The 18,723-nt window shown below is 67.3% G+C and overlaps 9 protein-coding genes across 9 annotated transcripts in view; 5 read left to right on the top strand and 4 right to left on the bottom strand.

Annotated features, from left to right (window-relative positions):
• Positions 1-231, top strand: part of MICPUCDRAFT_66314 (uncharacterized protein) — a gene marked incomplete at its 5' end in the record, with an annotated part of 814 nt that extends 583 nt beyond the window's left edge. The window contains one exon of the mRNA XM_003063993.1: positions 4-231. Within this exon, the coding sequence (XP_003064039.1) occupies positions 4-91 (88 nt within the window). The 3' untranslated portion in view covers positions 92-231. The remainder of the gene's footprint in view (positions 1-3) is intronic.
• A 26-nt stretch (positions 232-257) lies between these two features.
• Positions 258-2,980, top strand: MICPUCDRAFT_49115 (uncharacterized protein). Its single transcript, XM_003063994.1, has 4 exons — positions 258-584; positions 962-1,116; positions 1,240-1,511; positions 1,702-2,980. The coding sequence occupies exons 1-4, from the start codon at positions 342-344 to the stop codon at positions 2,115-2,117; spliced, it is 1,086 nt and encodes a 361-aa protein (XP_003064040.1). The 5' UTR covers positions 258-341; the 3' UTR covers positions 2,118-2,980.
• A 178-nt stretch (positions 2,981-3,158) lies between these two features.
• Positions 3,159-5,283, bottom strand: MICPUCDRAFT_66316 (uncharacterized protein; the record flags this gene model as incomplete). Its single annotated transcript, XM_003064181.1, has 1 exon — positions 3,159-5,283. The coding sequence occupies one exon, from the start codon at positions 5,281-5,283 to the stop codon at positions 3,298-3,300; it is 1,986 nt and encodes a 661-aa protein (XP_003064227.1). The 3' UTR covers positions 3,159-3,297.
• A 1,562-nt stretch (positions 5,284-6,845) lies between these two features.
• On the top strand, positions 6,846-8,800 carry MICPUCDRAFT_53996 (Drug/Metabolite transporter superfamily; the record flags this gene model as incomplete). The annotated part of the gene is made up of 5 exons (XM_003063995.1): positions 6,846-7,132; positions 7,320-7,497; positions 7,682-7,876; positions 8,088-8,299; positions 8,404-8,800. 5 exons carry the CDS (start codon positions 6,846-6,848, stop codon positions 8,798-8,800), a joined length of 1,269 nt encoding a protein of 422 aa, XP_003064041.1.
• A 26-nt stretch (positions 8,801-8,826) lies between these two features.
• Positions 8,827-10,834, bottom strand: MICPUCDRAFT_46012 (bardet-biedl syndrome 8; the record flags this gene model as incomplete). Its single annotated transcript, XM_003064182.1, has 3 exons — positions 8,827-9,963; positions 10,148-10,541; positions 10,742-10,834. The coding sequence occupies 3 exons, from the start codon at positions 10,832-10,834 to the stop codon at positions 8,933-8,935; spliced, it is 1,518 nt and encodes a 505-aa protein (XP_003064228.1). The 3' UTR covers positions 8,827-8,932.
• Positions 10,835-11,126: 292 nt separating this feature from the next.
• MICPUCDRAFT_43272 (uncharacterized protein) lies at positions 11,127-11,739 on the top strand (the record flags this gene model as incomplete). Its single annotated transcript, XM_003063996.1, has 2 exons — positions 11,127-11,381; positions 11,545-11,739. 2 exons carry the CDS (start codon positions 11,127-11,129, stop codon positions 11,737-11,739), a joined length of 450 nt encoding a protein of 149 aa, XP_003064042.1.
• Positions 11,740-12,290: 551 nt separating this feature from the next.
• Positions 12,291-13,955, top strand: MICPUCDRAFT_43273 (uncharacterized protein; the record flags this gene model as incomplete). The annotated part of the gene is made up of 1 exon (XM_003063997.1): positions 12,291-13,955. The coding sequence occupies one exon, from the start codon at positions 12,291-12,293 to the stop codon at positions 13,953-13,955; it is 1,665 nt and encodes a 554-aa protein (XP_003064043.1).
• Positions 13,956-14,098: 143 nt separating this feature from the next.
• MICPUCDRAFT_45028 (uncharacterized protein) lies at positions 14,099-15,979 on the bottom strand (the record flags this gene model as incomplete). Its single annotated transcript, XM_003064183.1, has 3 exons — positions 14,099-14,941; positions 15,097-15,287; positions 15,682-15,979. The coding sequence occupies 3 exons, from the start codon at positions 15,977-15,979 to the stop codon at positions 14,099-14,101; spliced, it is 1,332 nt and encodes a 443-aa protein (XP_003064229.1).
• Positions 15,980-16,001: 22 nt separating this feature from the next.
• Positions 16,002-18,398, bottom strand: MICPUCDRAFT_54003 (uncharacterized protein; the record flags this gene model as incomplete). The annotated part of the gene is made up of 3 exons (XM_003064184.1): positions 16,002-16,043; positions 16,957-17,959; positions 18,129-18,398. The coding sequence occupies 2 exons, from the start codon at positions 18,396-18,398 to the stop codon at positions 16,967-16,969; spliced, it is 1,263 nt and encodes a 420-aa protein (XP_003064230.1). The 3' UTR covers positions 16,002-16,043; positions 16,957-16,966.
• Between the last annotated feature and the right edge of the window lie 325 nt (positions 18,399-18,723).

Raw genomic sequence — 18,723 nt, forward strand, 5'->3', positions numbered from 1 at the left:
GAAGTATCTGGAGGAGGAGATGGGATTCACGCGCGTGTACAACGGCGGCGGGCCGGAGCGCGTCCGCGACGCGGTCGCGAAGAAGCCGTGATGAGCGACGACGACGACGACGACGACGACGACGGTTGGAAAAACAGAAACGCCGGGTTGGGGGTGCCGAGCGGATCGACGCGTCGATCGCGATCGCCGTTCAAAGATAAAGATCTGCGTTGAAAGATCACGGTCAGTATTCGAGCCGATATCGCGCACACCGACGCCGCGCACCGCTCGCGCACATCCTCCCCCTCGACCCCCCCCCCACCCCCATTCCACCCTCGCGAGGACGACCGACGACGAATTCGATGCCCGTCCACGCGCAGCTGAACGGGTTGTACACCGCCCCCGCGGACCCGACGGAGATCCGCACGTTCCGCCCGGTCGGATCGCATCTGGGCGACAAGACGTCCGAGTGGTGGCTCGCGCGCGACCAGGACGTGTTCGTGCTCATGCACAACGCGCTCCGAGGCGAGGTCACGAAGCTCGAGAGCGTGTTGTTCACGCTCGGGGATAAGACGCTGAAGGAGTGGGAGATTCAGGCGATCCGGGTGCGTCGCCGCGTCGCGTTCGTTCGCTCGCGCGGGGTGTACACGTGCGCTTCGACAACGACCGCGATTTGTGTTCGATCTTTTTTCCCCTCGCGTCGCGCGCGCGCGACCCCCGCGATCGGGGTCGACGCCCGCGCCGCGCGCGATCGCGCGCGCGCGCGATGCCGTCGCGCGCCGTCTCTATCGCGCGACGCGCGCGGGGGGGGGGCGTTCGAGCGCGCGGTTCCGCCGTCGCCCGTCGCGCTCGATGCCGCCGGCGTCGTTTTCAACCGACAGTCCGCGTCAGTCTCTTCAGATCGCACGGCACCCTTCATCCATCAGTTTCGCGCGAATTCTCATCACGACCCCTCTCCCCCCTCGCCGCCGCCGCCGCGCAGGACCACTGGACGGGCCACTACGAGAGCCTGAAGGAACACTTCAAGATCGAGGACGAGATCATGCACCCGTTCGTGAAGACGCGCGTGGACATCCTCGGCGACGCGTTCAGAGAGTCGCACGAGGAGCTCGCCGAGCTGGCGCACGCGGTGGACAGGTACAGCTTGCGTTAATTATTTTTTTTTCCGAGCGACGCGACGAAACGTTTTCTGCTTCTTCCTTCCTCTCTTCCTTCTTCGATCGCTGACGACGCGACGAACCCGCGCCTCCTCCGCTCCAGGACGATCAACAACCACACGTGGGCGACGGCGAAGGAGCTCTCGCCGAGCCTTCACGCGTACAGGACGGCGTTGTGGCCGCACTTCATCGAAGAGGAAAACATCGTCATCCCGCTCACGCGCGCGTACTTCACGCAGAAAGAAGTCGGCGACGCGTTCGGGACGGTGCTGCGGACGAAGAAATCGAGCGCGGCGCGGCGACTCGTGCTCGGGAGCATCGTCCATCACCTCGCCGGCGGGAAGGAGGGCACGATGACGTTTCTCGCGCGCTGCGGTGAGACGCCGAGACCGCTTCCCCGTCGCGCGACTTTCCCCGTTCGTCGTCGCTCTCCGTCCGCCCCTTTCGCTTCCCTTTCGACCGACGATGTGATCGTTTGACCGGTGAGACGCACGACTGACCGACGCGTTCACCCCGCGCGTCGAATCGAATCAAATCGAATCGAATCGCTTCTTCGCCCGCGCAGGCTTCGAACGCTTCGCGTGGTACCAGGGTTGGCGAAAGTTGCGGGCGCACTACCGCGCGCGGATGGAGTCCAAGCTCGAGTCGCTGCTCCAGGGCGAGGAGCTCGTGTGCAAGCACAAGGCGGAGATGACGCACCTGCGCCGACTGAAGTCGCTGCCGATCAGCGAGAGGATCGTGCGGCGGCCGAGCGCGAGCGTGACGCTGAGCATGGATCTGAGGAACGAGATGTTATTCAACAAGGTGGACGCGCCGAGCGCGAGACCGGAGACGCCGCCGCCCGTGGCGAAGCTGGCGAAGAACCGCCGAGGGTCGATGGACAGCAATGAAGGCAGCGTGGGCAGGGTGAAGCGCGCGATGGAGGACGTGGAGAGGTCGCGGGGGAAGATGGACGCGAGGGTGGAGGTCGCCGCGAAATGATTGATGACTCTAATCGATCCGAGGAAATCGATTCGATCGAGATAGATTCGATCGACGACGGACCGAAGGACAGACGCGGCGGGGACGTTCGTTCGTTCGTTCGTAGCCCTGATTGACCATGTATGTAGTTGTACCTATCATATCGATATACACGACGTACGTATTCTAATGAATAAGGTTATCAGTCTCGTCGGTCGCGCGTTCCCTGACTACTTTAACGCGTCGACCCGCGCACGCAACCCGACGGCGAGCACCCCTCCCTCGGCGGCGGCGCCGCGCCGGCGTCGTCCACCGCGTCCGCGATGTCCCCCGCGATGGCGTCCACCGCCGCGCTGCGGCTCACGGCGCTCAACGCCTCCAGCTCCGTCGCGTCGAAGCTCTCGACGACGGCGCCGCCGCACCGCGGGATCGCGAGGTCCTCCCAGTTCATCGGAAACCGACCGAACCGCGACGCGAGCGCGGCGCCTAAATTGGAATCCTCCTGAGCGATGACGCCCGTGACGCGACCGTCCATCTCCGCGCCGGAGCCTTGCCCGTGCACCTCGAGCACGCTCACGCCCGCGCGCGACTGCTCTCGGACCCAGGACATGTACTGCGGCCACGCGAGCGGCGGGTTCGCGAGGTCCGGTCGCAGCACCGTCCACCCGCGCGCGCCCAAAATCTGATGAGCGTCGAGGGTCCACGCGAAGCGACAAACGAATGTCGGGGTGGAGTTGAAAGGCGTCAGAAGCGGAGTCGAAAGGCGTCGAGGTGTGTCGGGATTGAAACCAGCGAGGGGTGGGCGGAGAGAGACGCCGGGGTTAGAAGTCCTTAAGGAATCGCGTTCAACACACCAACGGGGACGTATGGGGACCAGTGTGAGGAATACGCACCTTGTGCGCGCGGTTGGTGATGACCAAATTCAACGCGCGCTCGCCCGGGGCGCCAACCTCCTCGCCCGGGTCGATCCAGTGCCCGGGGACGAGCGCGATCGTGGCGCCCGGGTCAAACCCCGCGCGCGATGCGTCCTCCGCGGTCCGAAGCGTCGCCTCGCTCGCGCTGAACGTGCGCGGGCTCTTACTAGCGGTCTCGCCGCCGCCCCACGCGCGCTCCGCCGAGCGCTCTTCGTCGCGGCGGCGTTCCAAGCGCTCGTCGCGCTCGCGCCGCAGCGTCCACATCTCCTGCGCCTCTCGCTCTCTTTCTACGCGAGCGCGATTGGCGAGCTCGACTTCGCGCTTCGCTTCCTCTTCGATCTCCACCTTGCGGCGCGCCTCGCGCTCCGCGTCGGTCTTCTTCCGCGCGTCTTCGCGTTCCCGCTCTTCAGGGCCGTTCCATACGAGCGAACGTCGGGGTGGAGTTGAAAGGCGTCAGTTGAAGTTGAAAGGCGCCGAAGGCGGGGATTGAAAGCGGGGGCTGGGAGGAGAGAGACGCCGGGCAAAGTCCTTAAGGATCGGCGTTCACCACGCCAACGCGGTCGTATGGGGACCAGTGTATAGAACGCACCTTCCAGCTGGCGTCTCTCCTCCTCCTTCTTGAGCTCCTTCCGTCGCGCCTCCTCCGCCCAGCGCTTCTCGCGCGCTTCGTTCCGCTCGATCCGCCGCCGCGTCTCCATCGCCGCCTTCTTCGCGCGCTTCTCGTCCTCCTCCGCGTCGCGCTCGGCTTTCCTCCGCGCCATCTCCGCGTCGCGACGATTCCGGTCCTCCTCTCGCTCTCTCCGCTTCCGCTCTTTTTCCTCGCGTCGCATGAGAGTCCTTCGCGTCTCCTCTTCGATGCGCCGCTTCTCCCCCGCGAGCCGCTCCGTCTCCTTCCTGTCCGCCTCCGCGCGCTTCGTATCGCGCTCGGCGTCCTCGCGGAGCTTCTTCGAGCGCGCCGCCGCCTCCGCAGCCTCGCGCTCGATTCGCCGCTTCGCCTCGCGCGCGGCGGCGGCGTCCTCCTCGGCGGCGCGGCGCGCGTCTTCCGCCGCTTTCTTCGCCGCTTCCCGGCTCAGCCGCGCCTCCTCCTCCGCCCGCTTCCTCGCGTTCGCCTCCGCGACGCGCGTTTCCTCGCGGTTTAATCGCGCCTCGTCTTCGAGCCGCTTGCGCTCCGCGCGCGCAGCCTCGGCTTCTTCCCGCTTGCGCGCGGCTTCGGCTTCTTTGTTGGCGCGTCTGCGCGCCTCGGCGGCGGCGGCGGCGGCGACGGCGATTGCCGCGGCGTCGCTTCGCGCGTTCTTCCACTCCGTCGTCGCGGTCGTCGCGTCCTCCGCCGTCGTCGACGTAGAAGACGCGGCCGCGGCGCTTCCCTTCTCCGCGGCTCGCAGCGCCGCCTCGGCCTCCGCCGCTTTCGCCTCCGCGGCGTCCTTCCTTCGCGCCTCCATCAACTTCTTCTGTTCCGCCACCTTCTCCTTCTGCAGCTCGAGCCGCTCCTCGCGCTCCAGACGCGCATTCTCCCTCTTCGCGGCGTCCTGGCGCTTCTTCTCCGCGCGCGCGTCCTCCTCCCGCTGCCGCTTATCCCTCTTATCGCGCTCCCTCCTCGCCCTGTCCTCCTCTTTTTTTTTCTCGCGTTCTTCTTTTTTCCGCGCCGCCTCCAGCGTCGCGTTCGTCGGCATCCGCCGCACGACGTTCTCGACGTACGCCGCGTCCTCGTCCTCGTACGGGTCGTCGCCCACTTGTAACGTCCCGCAGGCGTCGGTTACTTTTCTGGTGACGTCGAGGTTCGTCGCCACCGATCCCGATCCCGATCCCGATCCCGATCCGCCGCCGAGACCGAGACCGACGACGCCGTTCCGCAGTCCCTTCAACGCGCCGCCCAAGCCCCCCAGCCCTGGAAACGCGATCGGTCGTCCGACGTACACCGGCGCGCTGCGCGGCCGCGTGAAGTCCCACCGCGCGTCCGCTCGCTTGTCCTCCAACTTCGGGTCGTACTCCACGTGGAACTCCACGCGAGGCGCGCCGAACGACACGTCGTTCCCGCCCGCGCCGTCGGGCTCGATCTTCACCCGAGACGCCACGCGTACGAAGAGCCCGCGCCACAACCGCAGACGCGCCCACAGAGTGTTCCTCCGTCGCAACCGCGGCGCGCGCTTCGGCGCGCGCCGCCCCGTCTCGAATCGAATCTCCTCCCTCTCCACGCGCGAGAGCCGCTCGCTCTGCGCGAGCGCCTCCACGGACAGACCCGCGGTCAGTCGCTCGTCCGGGAACGTCCCGGGCATCACCGCGAACTGCGCGTGGACGCCCGTCGCGACCCTCGCGCGCGTGCCGCCCTTCTCTCCATGCGGCGCCAGCGCCGCCTCCGCATCCAGCGACAGCGTGAAAGGCGCGTCCTTTCGGCCTCCTCCTCTCTCTCCCGCGCTGCCGCCGTCGTACGCGACGCCGCGCCACCCCACGGCGGCGTCCGGCGCGACGTGCGCTCGGATCTCCGCGCGTTTGAACGCGCCGGTGCCCAGCAATCCGTCGCGATGAAAAAAATCGCGCGTCAGCCGCAGCATCGGTGCGCCCGTCGCGACGCGCCCGAGAAAGTCCACCAACGCGCCCGGGTCGCCGGCGTCCTCCTCCGCGTCCTCCTCCGCGTTGTTCTCCTCCGCGTTCAAGCGCACCGCCGTCAGTCTCGGGATTCTTCGCGCCCGCGTCCGTCCCCGCGGCGACGGCGAAAACGCGGGATACGACGGCGACGGCCTGCCGTAGAATCCCCCTCTGTCTCCCTCGCCGTCCCGCCCCTCCTCGCTCGCGTAGTCGTCCAGCTCATCGCGCCACGTCCCGTCCTCGCTGTCGTCGAGGTGCCTCGTGAAGTCCAGCCCCGCGGACGTCTTGGACGCGACGTCGCTGTCGGGCGACCGCTCGTCCCAGAAGGACCGCGACGCGGGCTGATGATGATTTAATGCGCCGTCGTCGTCGTCGTCGTCGTCGTCGTCCGCGCTCGCGCTCGCGCGAAACGGGTGGACGTACGGATGCGCGGTCTCGTCTCGCGGGTACACGGTCACGTTGTCGTGCGACGTGCGCGAGCGGTCGCGCGCGCCATGACGGGCGCCCCCCGGCGCGCCGCCGTCGCCGAAGTACACCGCGGGCGCGGATGATGATCCGCCCGGCGTGGTGGACGCGTCGGATCTCTCGTCGAAGTCAAAGTCGCGGTCGTCGTCGTCTCTTCGCGCCGCCGCCGCGCCGCGGCTCAGAGGCGTGAACGCGTCGTGGTCGTCGAAGCGCGACGACCCGCGCCGCTCGCGCGGACGACGCTGTTGTCGACGCGGCGGGAGGATGTGCAAGCGCCAGCCCGCGAAGACGCGCGGGATCTTCTTGCCGTCGTGCGCCTCCCGCGGCGGGAGCGAAGACGCGTCGTCGTCGTCGTCGCCGCCGCCGCCGTCGCCGTCGTTCCACGGCGACGACGACGCGTCGAGGCCGTCGCGGTAGTCGTCGGGGTTCATGACGCCCCCGCCGGCCGTCGTCTCGGCGCGCGCGGATCTGCGCGGTGGGTAACAACGACGCCGATTTAAACGTCTCTTTCTGATGAGGTGCGGTTTTTCACCCGTCCCTCGGTTTCAACATTTGATCGCGTCCCTTTTCAACTGACCGATGAACTTGTACGGAACTGCCCTGAAGCCGTGCCTCGTCCCCGTCGCGTCGTCGCTCCAATGAGAGTCGCTCCACTGCGACGCGCGCGACGCCTCCCCGCGCGTCCGCACCCCGCCGCGGCGGCCGTCCCCCTCCCTCCACGATCTACGGCGCCGTCCCCGACGACGACGGCGGCGCGCTCGGCGCGGCGGGCGCGACGGGCGCGACGATGCCGAGCAGCAGCAGCCGGGGCCCCGGCGATCATCATCAACTCGCGCCCCCTTCGTCCTCGCTCCTCTCGCGCGTCTCATCATGCGACGCGCTGTCCAACCTCCGCGGCGCCGCGCTCGGCCACGCGTTCATCCTCGCCGTGTGCGTCATCTGGGTCGGCGGCTCGTTCCTCGTGTCCTCCCTGGAAGCGCGCGGCCTGTCGCCGCTTCTCATCACGTACGTCTGCAACGCGCTGTTCGTGTGTCTGCTGCCGGCGTACTACGCGACGGGGCGGGCGGGATGGAGGTGCGTTCTATACACTGGTCCCCATACGATCCCGTTGGCGTGGTGAACGCCGATCCTTAAGGACTTTGCCCGGCGCATCTCTCCGCCCGGGGTCCCTCGCTTTCAATCCCCGACCTCGACGCCTTTCAACTCCATCTGACGCCTTTCGACTCCACCCCGACAATCGCTCGTACGGAACGACCCGGAGCGGCGGGGGGGGAGAGACACGAGGGAGAGGAACCAGAGGGAGAGGCGACGGCGGCGGGAAGGCACGCGCGCAGGGGGGGTACCGAGGCGGCGGCGAGCTCGCGTGGAGTCGCGTCGAGGACGCGTACGAGGACGAGGGCGACGACGGAGGGGACGACGCGAACGGCGCCGGGGACGAGGTGCGTTCTATACACTGGTTCCCATACGACCGCGTTGGCGTGGTGAACGCCGATCCTTAAGGACTTTTCCCGTCGTCTCTCTCCGCCCACACCTCGCTTTCAATACCCGCCCTCGGTGCCTTTCAACTTCAACTGACGCCTTTCAACTCCACCCCGACATTCGCTTGTATGGAACGACCCTGAGTCGACGACGGGCGGGATCGACGCGGCGCGCATCGCCGCGGAGGTGGCGACGGCGAAGGCGGCGTGCGCGATCGCGCCGCTCTACTTCCTCGCGCAGCTGTGCTTCAACTACTCGCTCCTGTACACGTCCGTGACGAACAACAGCATACTGAGCACGTCGAGCTCGGTGTTCACGTTCGCGCTGTCCGCGTGGATCGTCAAGGCGCGTTCTGTCTCACGCCGGTCCCCGTACGAACGCGTCGGCGTCGTGAACTTCATTCCTTAAGGACTTTGACTTTCTCTCCTGACGAGGCGTCTCTCTCCGCCCACCCCTCGGTTTCTGCTTTCAATCCCGACACACCGCGACGCCTGCCTTTCAACTCTGAGGTCTGACGCGCCTTTGAACTCCGCCTTTGAACTCCGTCAAGAGCGACCACGTCAACTGGCAACGCTGCGTCGCCGTGCTCGTGTACGTCGCCGGGTCCGTCTTAGTCACGACCGCGGACTCGCGCTCGCCCAAGTCGACGCACCGGGGGACGTCGAGCGGCGACGACGTCGCGGGGGGTTCGGACCCGCCGCTGGGTAACTTTCTGTGCGTGCTCTCGGCGGCGATGTACGCGCTCTACACCGCGGGGATTCGGTGCGTCGCGTTCTCGCGCTGGTTCCCATACGACCCAGTTGGCGTTGTGAACGCCGTTCCTTAAGGACTTACTTGTAACGTGTCCTTCCCGTCGCCGCCCCCAGGTACTCGCTCCCCGACGACGAGGACGTCTCCATGCTCTTCTTCTTGGGCGTCGTCGGCGCGTTCAACGCGATCGCGTTCGGGTTCGTCGTCTTCCTGTGCCGCGCGTTCGGCGGGCTCGAGGCGCTGTTCGAGAACGTCACCTCCGCCGCGCTCGCGGTGGTGCTCTTGAAAGGGTTGATCGATAACGTGTTGTCTGACTACCTGTGGGCGCGCGCGGTGCTGCTGACGTCGCCGACGATCGCGTCCGTCGGGCTCTCGATGCAGATACCGATGGCGGCGGGCGCGGAGGTGGCGTTGGGGAGAGCTCGGTGGACGCGGAGCGGCGCGAGCGCGGGGATGATGCTCGGCGGGTGCGCGCTCGTCGTGTCGGGGTTCTTGGGGGTGGTGTTCAAGTGATCTGATTGACGAGGGGGCCCACGGCTACTTACCGTCTTAATTATTATCCTATACCGCTACCAACGCTACCTATACGTGTACAGTAACAAACGACGCGCTACTCCTCCTCGCGTCGAATTTCTCCTCCAGTCGTCACAACAGCGTGAAGTGTTTCTTCAGCTGTTTCTTCAGCTCGACGCTGTCCGCGTGCTCCGGGTAACACTCCAGCGCCTTCTCCACGCGCTCGTACGCCTCCTGGAACTCCCCCGTCTTGAACGCGAGGAGCGCGTGATTATACGCCGGCTCGAACGCGTGCTCCGCCTCTCTCGACGCCTTCTCAAAGTTGGCCCTCCCCGCCTCGACGTTTCCTTTTCTCAGCTCCAGCACCCCCAGGTTGTTGAAGCTCTCCGCGTGCGTCGAGTCCACGGACACGGCGATCTTTAACGCCTGGTACGCCAGTCCCAGGTCCCCGATCCCGATCGCGACCTGACCGACGTTGAACCACACGTCCGGCGCCTCCTCGTCGTCCGCCATCTTGATCGCGCGCTCGAAACACGCCAACGTCATGTCGTACTGACTCGCGTAGAAGCAACACAAGCCGAGGTTGTTCCACAGTTCCGTGTTGTTCACGCCCATCATGAGCAAGCGGCGGTAGAAACGCAGCGCGATCTCGGGCTGGTCCGTGTAAAAGTGGTTCGCCGCCAAGCACGCGATCGCCTCGACGTTCGACGCGTCCCACTTCAGGACTTCCTTATACAGCGGCACGCCGAGGTGCATGTCGTTGAGCGCATCGTGGATCCTCGCCTGACCCAACAGCATCGACGTCTCCCCGGGGAAGAGCTCCGCGCCCTTGACGTACGTCGCCATCGCCGCCGCGGGCTGGTCTATCCTTATGTACACCTTCGCGAGCTGCAACACCGTCTTGATCATCGGTTGGTCCTTCAGGCTCGACTTGAACTGCTTCTCCGCGTCTCTGTACATGCCGAGCTGGTAGTACGCGACGCCCAGCCTCTCCTTCCACCACCAATCTTTAAAGTTCGCGTTTACCGTCGCGAGAGACGCGAGCTCGACCGCCTTCTTCGGGTTCCGGTCGTGGTGCATGATGTACTCGATCAGCGCTCGCGCCAGCGCGTCCTTCTGCGCGTACTTGCGCAAGTCCAGCTTGTCCACGTCGATGAACGGGCCTCAGGGTCGTTCCATACAAAGCGAAGTCGGGGTGGAGTTGAAAGGCGTCAGATGGAGTTGAAAGGCATCGAGGGCGGGGATTGAAAGCGGGGGGTGGGCGGAGAGATGCGCCGGGCAAAGTCGTTAAGAATCGGCGTTCACCACGCGAACGCGGTCGTATGGGGACCAGTGTATAGAACGCACCCCCAGGTTCCGACAGCTGCGTCGCCGTGCCGAGGCGCGTCAGGCGCGCCGCGGACGAGACCGGTCGCGACGTCCCGGGGCGACCCGAGCCTCGAAACGCGGTCTCGATCGTGTCGCGCGATGATCCCGTGGAAGGGCGCGCGGCCGTCGCCGGCCGCGCGAACCCGGTCATCGGCGCGCCCGCGCGCGTCATCGGACGCATCCCTTGGTTGAACGATGAGAGGCCCGTCGCGACGCCGCCGCCCGCTCTAGACGCGCTCGTGTTCGGTCGCGCGAACGAGGTTCCCGGCCGCGCCACCTGCGCGGTCGCGTTCTCGTCCATCATGATCTCCGCGACGCCCTCCTCCTCCATCTCCGTCTCGTCGATCCAATTCTTCGCCGTCAGCGCGCGCGTCTTGAGGGTCGTTCCGAACGAAGCGATGTCGGGGCGGAGTTCAAAGGCGTCAGACGGAGTTGAAAGGCATCGATGGCGGGGATCGAAAGCGAGGGGCGGGCGGAGAGAGACGCCGGGAGAGAAAGTCCTTAAGGATCGGCGTGCACCACGCCGACGCGGTCGTATGGGGACCAGTGTGAGATAGAACGCGCCTTGAGGACCCACGCCTGTTGGTCGTACGGGTTCTTCTCCAGCATCTTCGTGCACAGGTCGATACACGCGTCGTAATCGCGCGTCGCGTTGAGGTGATGCATCGCGAGCCACTTCGGGTCTAACCCGCCGGACGTGCCGTCCCAGTCCGGCTCGGGGTACGACGCCGACTTCGCGTTCGGCGGCGGCGGCGGCGTCGTCATCGCGCGTGCGGGCGGAGGGGACGCGCGCGCGGCGAGTGGTGGGTGTGTGTGGGATCTGGCGACCTTTCAAACTCGAGGTTGATGCGCGAAATCGAGTCTTCCGACGCGACGCGACGCCGCTGGCGGAGGCTTCTGATTCGGCAGAGGGCGCGCGCGCGGGGCGGTCGACGCGCGCGCCGCCGGGGCAACGAAAATGAGCGCGCGACGCGTCCCGTGGAAGGACTGGGACGAGTGGGAGTGGGTCCGCGCGGGCGTCAGCGGCCACGACGTCGCGCTTCGCGACCGCGCGCTGCGACGCGTCGAGGAGTGGCGAACGTTCCAAGGGCACGTCCCGCACGCGGTGGAGGTCACCGCGCAGCTGATGGAAGCGCGACAGATGGACCGCGGCGTGCCGGGCGCGCCGGGGCCGTTCGTGTCCGAGAGCATGCTTCGGCTGACGTACGCCATGGTGCGCCGCGACACCATGGCGCGCGATGACGATCTCTGATCTCTCCCGTCGTATCTCGCCGTCGACTCGACGCGTCCGCGCGTCCGTCGTCCGTCCCTCATCGTTCGCCCGTCGAGCTAACATCGATCGATCCGACCCCGTCCCCGTCCCCCTCCCGACGCAGGCGCTCGTGAGGATGGTGAACGGCTGCGTGGACCCGTCGCAGAACGGCAAGTACGCCGCGCCGGTGATGACGCTCGCGAAGAAGATCGGCATCCCGGTCCTGCTCGTGAACGTCCGCATGGAGGCGTCGCATCAGGCGCTGCCTCAGGTGCGTTCGAGTCACACTGGTTCCCATACGACCGCGTCGGCGCGATGAACGCGATTCCTTAAGGACTTTTCCCGGCGATTCTCTCCGCCCAGGGTCCCCCGCTTTCAATCCCGACACACCTCGACGCCTTTCAACTCCACGCCTGACGCCTTTGAACTCCACCCCGACGTTCGCTCGTATGGACCCTCGACCCTCAGCTGGACGTCCTTCGGCACGGCACCGAGCTCGCGTTGCAGTGGCTGTTCGAGAGGTACTGGAACGCGCAGCGGGCGGCGTTGGACGCGGTGCGCGAGAAGGCGACGGAGCGCGTCGCGGAGTTGATCGCCGCGGAGGCGGCGTGGCGCGCGCGGCTCGAGCGCGAGAAGGGCGCGGTCAAGGCGAACCGAGGACGCGCGGCAACGGCGGCGAAGAAAAAGAGTCATCAAAAGAGCAAAAAAAGCCACCGTCAAAACGCCGACGACGACGACTCGAGCAGCTCGTCCGACGACGACGCCGTAACCGCCGCGGGGGGCCTAAACCCCGAGGATATGAAGACCCTGAAGGCGAGGCGGAAGACGGCGTACAACGCGCTCGTCGCGAGCGTGCATGACACCGACACCATGACCGTCGTGAACGCGTTGTCGTCGCTCGGCGGCGTCGTGCTCTCTGTCGGCGCCGGGTCGACGCGGGGCGCCGAGGGGGGTGCCGATGACGTGGACATGACGATCGAGGACTGGACCGCCGCGGCGAAGCGCGCGGTCAAGCGGTGGCCGTACCTGCACGAGGAGCTGCTGTTGATGTGCGTCGAGAACGCGTTGACGCTCGCCGCGAACGCGAGCGCGAGCGCGGCGGAGACGGATGCGGCGGCGGCGGTGGCGGTCGCGTCCGTGGACGTCTTCGCCGCCAACTTCGACGCGACGCTGCCGGAGATGCGCGAGGGCGCCGCGGAGGTCATCTTCGGCCCCGGCCCCGTGACGGGCGTCGGCGACCTCGGCGTGCCGTCGCGGCAGCGCGCGCTCGCGTGGCACCTGCTTCGGAAGACGTTGGCGACGCCGGATCCGACGGCGGCGACGGCGGCGATCGGCGACGCGCTGTTGAACGTCGTCGGCGCGGGGAGGAAGTTCTCCGCGAAGGCGGGCGCGATGCTGTCCGGAAGCGCGCCGAAGACGAAGAGCGGCGGCGGCAAGAAGGGCGACGACGCTACCGACGCCACCGACGACGCCGACGACGCCGCGAACGACGCCGCCGACGAGGAGCTTCGCGAGGCTGCGCGAGCCGCGGGCGTCGACGCGGGTGGGAAGAAACGCCGCTCGAAACCGCCGCCGATCACCGCGGGGAAGTGGGAGCTGTGCACGGACTGGACCCCGTGCGCGTGGGGCGAGATCCCGGAGCATATCAAGGGGAAGAAGTGGATGCGATCCGAGCTCGAGGAGGCGGCGGCGGCGGCGGCGGCGGCGCCCGAGGAGAAGGACGTTCCCGAGGAGGAGCGGAGGCGACGAGAGGAGGAGAACGCGCGCGTCGTCGCGGACTTGCTGTGGGGCGCGTGGCCCGGCGATCGCGGGTTGGGGTTCAAAGATTACGTCGGGTACGGCGAGGCCATTCCCGGGGTGAACTACACCCTCGGCGGCCCTTTCAACGACCCGTCGCGGCGGATGATCCCGGGGACAGAGAAGGAGGGGTACCCGAGCGCGAATGAAAAAATTACCCCCGACCCGGGCGTGATCGGACCGATGGAGCTCTTCACCGGCGTTCGGCCTCTGAAATCCGAGCCCAAGCTGGGTTCGGGGAAGACGTTCACCCCGCGACCGGGGCGCGGCGTCGGCGTCGGCGCCGGCGGCGGCGACGCGATGAGAGCGGCCATCGCGGAGGGTCTGCGAGGCGGCGAGTCGCTGACGTTCGTGGACGAAGACGACTCGAGGGACACGGACGAGCTGGACGTCGACGGCGGCGGCGGCGGTGGCGGCGGCGACGGCATGGAGGTGGATCAGATGGACGCGCGCGGCGGCGGCGACGGAGAGGGGGAGGGGGAGGAGGGGGAGGAGGAGGAGGAGGAATACGACGACGAAGACGGGTGGGGGTACGACGAGCGCGCGGATGACGACGCGGATGAAGATTACGACGAAGAAGACGCGGCGGCGGACGAAGTGGCCGCCGCCGCCGCGGACGCCGCCGCCGCCGCCGACGACGACGACGGAGGCATCGCGATCAACGCCGGCGGGGTCACGGTCAACCTCACCGCGGAGGATAAGGACGCGGTCGCGAACGACGTCGAGCTGCTCATGTGAGTCGTCGTCGCGCGCGTGCAATTCAACTCATCGAACGTCAAAAATCAATCGTCGACCGCGGCGGCCGTCTCTCCCCTTCGCGAACACTTTCCCTTCCTTTCCTTTCTTCTCGAATCTCGATTCTCCATTCTCGAATCTCGAAATCAAAACCAGCCCGGGACGAACCGGTGCGGTACGATCTCCCTGTACCGCGTCCAGTCCTCGCCGTACTTTTCCGCGCACCGCCGTTCGTCGCGGCCCGCGCGGTGCGCGATCATGAACCCGAAGAACGTGGGGTACGTCCACGGTAACGCGCGGAACCAGGGCGTTACCCCGCAGGATAGCGCCCAGCACGTGGCCATGATGAAGTCCGCGGTGTAGTGGATCTTGTTCGCGCGGCCGATCCACCCGGACGTGAGTAACGGACTCCCGACGCGCGTTTCGATGAACGTCGGGTCCGTCAGCATCCCCCACGGCAACGACGGGAACGCGAGCGCGCCTCTCGGGACGTAGGTCCCCTGGCGTTGCATCCTGAACCGCGTCCGCTGCGACTGCGCGGTATCCCAGACGTAGTACGCGACCAGCAGCACGAAGAGCACGCTGAGCGACGCGAGGATGGATAACGGCTCGTACACGTCCGTTACGTCGTCGCCCCACGCGGCGTCGGCGGCCGCGCTCGCGTGCGCGATGAAGAACGCGTTCGCGGAGTACAGAAAAGGAACACCCGCGAGGTTCCAGAAGATCAACATCCACCCCCACTTCTCGTGGAATATATCTAACGTGAACGGCACGCTCTCCTCGCCCTTCTGACACGCGTTCGCGTACAGCCAGTGCGCGGTCAGCAGCAACATCGAGGACGAGTTAAACCCGGCTTTCGCGGCCGCGGCGAGCGTCAACACGAACAGCGTGACCCACGACACTCGAATCTCGCTCCACATCTTCAGATCGAGCCTCCCGCTGAAGACGCGCGGGTTGAGCTCCGCGCCGGTGAACCAGTCGTAGATCGTCTTAGGGTCAACGCGTGCAAGTAAAGTGCAAATATGGTCAGTTGAAAGGGACCGACTCGATCAAACGTCGGTCGGCACCGAGGGACGGGTGAAAAACGAAACGTTCGACGCACCTTTCCGACGCAACGGGCGGTGCGCGGCGGCGTCGCCGAGACCGCCGAGACGTACGCGACGACGGACGCGATATCCGCGACGACGATCGCGGTCGTCATCAGGCGGCCCCAGTTGTCCGCGATCCACAGCAGCGGCGCGTCGCCGCGGAAGTAGACGAGCGCGCCGAGGGCGACGAGCGTGACCCACCACCCCGCGAGCGCGTTGCATCTGTACTCGAGTCGAAGCGGCGCTTCTTCCGGCGGTTTCGGGACGGCGTCGTCGGGTTCGATCTCGTCGGTCGCGGCCGCGGTCGCGGTCGCGGCCGCGGCCGCCGCCGCGGAGGGTTTCTTGCGGCGGCGGAGGAGCGACGCTTTGGAAAGCCCTTTCGGCCGCGCCGCCGCCTCCGCCTCCGGGCCGTTCCATACGAGCGAACGTCGGGGTGGAGTTCATAGGCGTCAGTAGGAGTTGAAAGGCGTCGAGGGCGGGGATTGAAAGCGAGAGGTGGGCGGAGAGAGACGACGGGCAAAGTCCTTAAGGATCGGCGTTCACAACGCGAACGCGGTCGTATGGGGACCAGTGTATAGAACGCGCCTCAGCCTCCTTGTGCGTTTGCGTTTCTTTATCCTTCAGCATGACGTGGTCCTTACCGTACACGACGTCGAACGGCTCCGTCTCGATCGGGAGCCCGAGGACGATTGCCCCCGGGAGCGTCATCGCGAGGACCGCCTGCGTTGCGAGGAAGCCGAGGTACGCCGCGACCGTCGCCGGCGTCGGCGTCGCGTGCGCGCGGAGGTCGGCGAGGAGCGCGTTCGGGGAGGTTGGCAGGAAGAGCGCGCCGCCGTGCGCGCAGACGCAGAGGAGCACGTAGAAGGCGGCGAGGTGGGAGAGGAGGACGATGGCGACGACGCCGGGCGTGCCGCCGAACTCGAGGCGCGGGGGGGTCATGGGGATGACGAAGGAGCCCATCTCGTCGGTTGTGTCGTCGTCGTCGTGCGCGGTCGTGGCTTTGGTCGCGGCTTTCGGACGCGACCGAGGAAACAGTTTTCGCCGTCGTGGCTTTTCTCACTTCCTCTCGCGCGCCGCCACGCCGCGTCTCGCGCGCATCGATCATGCCGAAGAAGGGACAAACGCGACCTGGCAAGCCGTTCATCGACTGGTGCGCGGAGAACGGGAAGCGCGGCGAGAGGCTCGCCAACGAGTTCCGCGAGGAGCTGCCGACGGAGCTGACGTATGCGTCGAAGTACAAGGCGAAGTGGAAGTGTTTGAAGTGCAAGCACGTGTGGCGGGCGGCGGTGTTCAACCGCACGAGGAGCGTCAGACCCGCCGGGTGTCCGAAGTGCGCGAATCGCATACCGCTGAGCAAGACGAACAACTTCCTCGAGTGGTGCGAGAAGAACGGCGAGCGAGGCAAGAAGCTGTCGCGCGAGTACGTCGACAAGGACAAGCCGCCGACGGCGGTGACGAAGGGGTCGCCCTACAAGGCGCTGTGGAAGTGCAGCAAAGTCGAGTGCAAGCACGTGTGGCGGGCGCAGGTGAACGACCGCACGAGGAGCGACAAACCCAACGGGTGTCCGATGTGCGCGAATAATGCGCCGGCGAGCAAGACGAAGAACTTCCTCACGTGGTGCGAGAAGAACGGCGAGCGAGGCAAGAAACTGTCGCGCGAGTACGTCGATAAGGACAAGCCGCCGATGGCGGTGACGAAAGCGTCGCACTACAAGGCGAAGTGGAAGTGTGGGAGGTGCTCGCACGAGTGGCGCGCGAGGGTGTCGAACCGCACGAGGAGCGTCACACCCAACGGGTGTCCGGAGTGCAACCCTGTCGGAGGATCTCGACGCGAGAAGCGTAAGCGCGACGACTAAACGCGACGCGACGTGCCGGAGAAAGACGCCGCGGCGGAAGCCGCTTTACGCCAAACTGACTTCTACGTTTCTACTCGTCTAAGGTGACCTCCCACAGCTCGAGCTCGCCGCCGCGCTCGTACATCACGCGCTGCGGGACGTCGAACGGATCGATCCTCCGCGCTCTGAACGCGGACGCGCTCGTCCTCCTGTCCGACACCGCGTCCGACACATTATCCGACACCGCGTCCGACGTTCTCCTCGAAGCCTCCGGGACGTCCGCCGCCGCCGCGAACGACGCCGCGTCCGGGGCGAGTCCGAGGTGCGACAGAAACCGCTCGTGCGCGTGCGCGCGGGGGGCGGCGTCGCCGACCGCAAAGTTCACGCGGCGCTCGCCCGCGAAGATGACCCGCGGGCGCGACGCGGCGGCCGAGGAGATCGTCGCGTGATCGCGACCGTTCCCCGGGGACCGTTCTCCCTCGCGCGGCGCGCGTCGTTTCTCGTCGTGACTGGTTCCCATACGACCGCGTTCGCGTGGTGAACGCCGTTCCTTAAGGACTTCGCCCTCCGCCGCCGCCGCCGTCGCCGCCGCGTTTAATCGACGCAACAACCGCCGCAACGTCCGAAACAGCGCGTCCGTGAGCGCGTCGTCGTACACGCAGTCCGCGCAGACGATCAAGCGGCACTCGTCCAGGGTGTCGACGTCTTCAGGCGGCCACGCCGCGAGGGACGTCCCGCCGCCGCCGCCGCCGCCGCCGCCGTCGTCGTCGTCGTCGTCGTCGTCCATCCAGTCCAACTCTCGAACGACGCACGCGCCGTCCTCCCTCGCGTTCCGCGCGCAGTTCGCCAGGACGCCGTCGCCGACGTCGGTCAGGAACACGCGCCTCGCGCCGCACCGCGCGGCGACGATCCCGGTCAGGCCCGTGCCCGCGCCGAGGTCGAGGACGACGGCGCCTCGCATCGCGTTTCGGGGGTCCGTCGTCGTCGTCGTCGTCGTCGTCGTCGTCGTCGTCGCGGCGCGGCGCTCTTCCCCCGCGGCGACGTGCGCGAGCCAGTCGCACGCGAGGAGCGCGCCGCGCCATACCTGAGCGCGCGCGGGACGGGGGATCGAGCGGGCGGTCAATAGCGGGAGACGAAATCCAAACGATCGCAGGTGCCGACTCGCCGCGCCGCGGTCGGGGATGCAGACGGGGACGGGGATGGAGACGGGGACGGGGACGGGGACGGGGACGCGGGGACGATCTCCCGCGCACCTGCATCCCGACGTCGCGAAGGCTCGTGTCGACGTCGTGTCGTATCGTCACCGCGCTCCCGCGGCGGCGGCGCTTGCGCTTCACGACCAGGTCGCCATCGTCGTCGTCGTCGTCGCTCGCGTCGTCGTCGTCGTCGTCCCGCCTCCACGGCGCGGCGAAGAACTCAAACCGCGAGATCCCGCCGCCGCCGTCGCCGCGGCCGACGTGCACCTCGGAGAGAAACTTCTCGTCGGCGTCCGCGTTCGGCGCGCCCGCGGCGGGGGCGGCCATGTGCCCGCGCGCGACGCGATGTGCCGGGCGCGCGCGCAGAGCGGGGAAAACCTCTCGCGGATCTCCGATCTCCGATCTCGCGTTCGGCCGATGACGCGTATCAGATGTGTATGACGTCACACTCCGCGCCGCGCGCCGCAGGACCCGCCCTCGCGCGCCCCCCCCGCTTCCGCGCGCTCGCGCTCACGAGCGTGATGTCCCACGCGTGCCTCGCCCGCGGCGCGGCCGCGGCCGCGTCCGCGCGCGCGTCGTCGTCGTCGTCGTCGTCGTCGTCGTCGTCGGCGCCGTCCGCCGCGACGAGATCCGCGGAGAGACTCCGAAGAAG

Source organism: Micromonas pusilla (genome assembly GCF_000151265.4).
Source record: "Micromonas pusilla CCMP1545 genomic scaffold MICPUCscaffold_16, whole genome shotgun sequence".
Taxonomy (NCBI): Eukaryota; Viridiplantae; Chlorophyta; class Mamiellophyceae; order Mamiellales; family Mamiellaceae; genus Micromonas; species Micromonas pusilla.

What these genes read in the sequence shown, in the direction of transcription:
- MICPUCDRAFT_49115 (XM_003063994.1), top strand. Translation starts at nt 342, where the DNA reads ATGCCCGTCCACGCGCAGCTGAACGGGTTGTACACCGCCCCCGCGGAC. An exon ending in GGGAGATTCAGGCGATCCGG is followed by an intron (nt 585 to 961) that starts GTGCGTCGCCGC and finishes GCCGCCGCGCAG; the next exon opens with GACCACTGGACGGGCCACTA. An exon ending in GACGTTTCTCGCGCGCTGCG is followed by an intron (nt 1,512 to 1,701) that starts GTGAGACGCCGA and finishes TCGCCCGCGCAG; the next exon opens with GCTTCGAACGCTTCGCGTGG.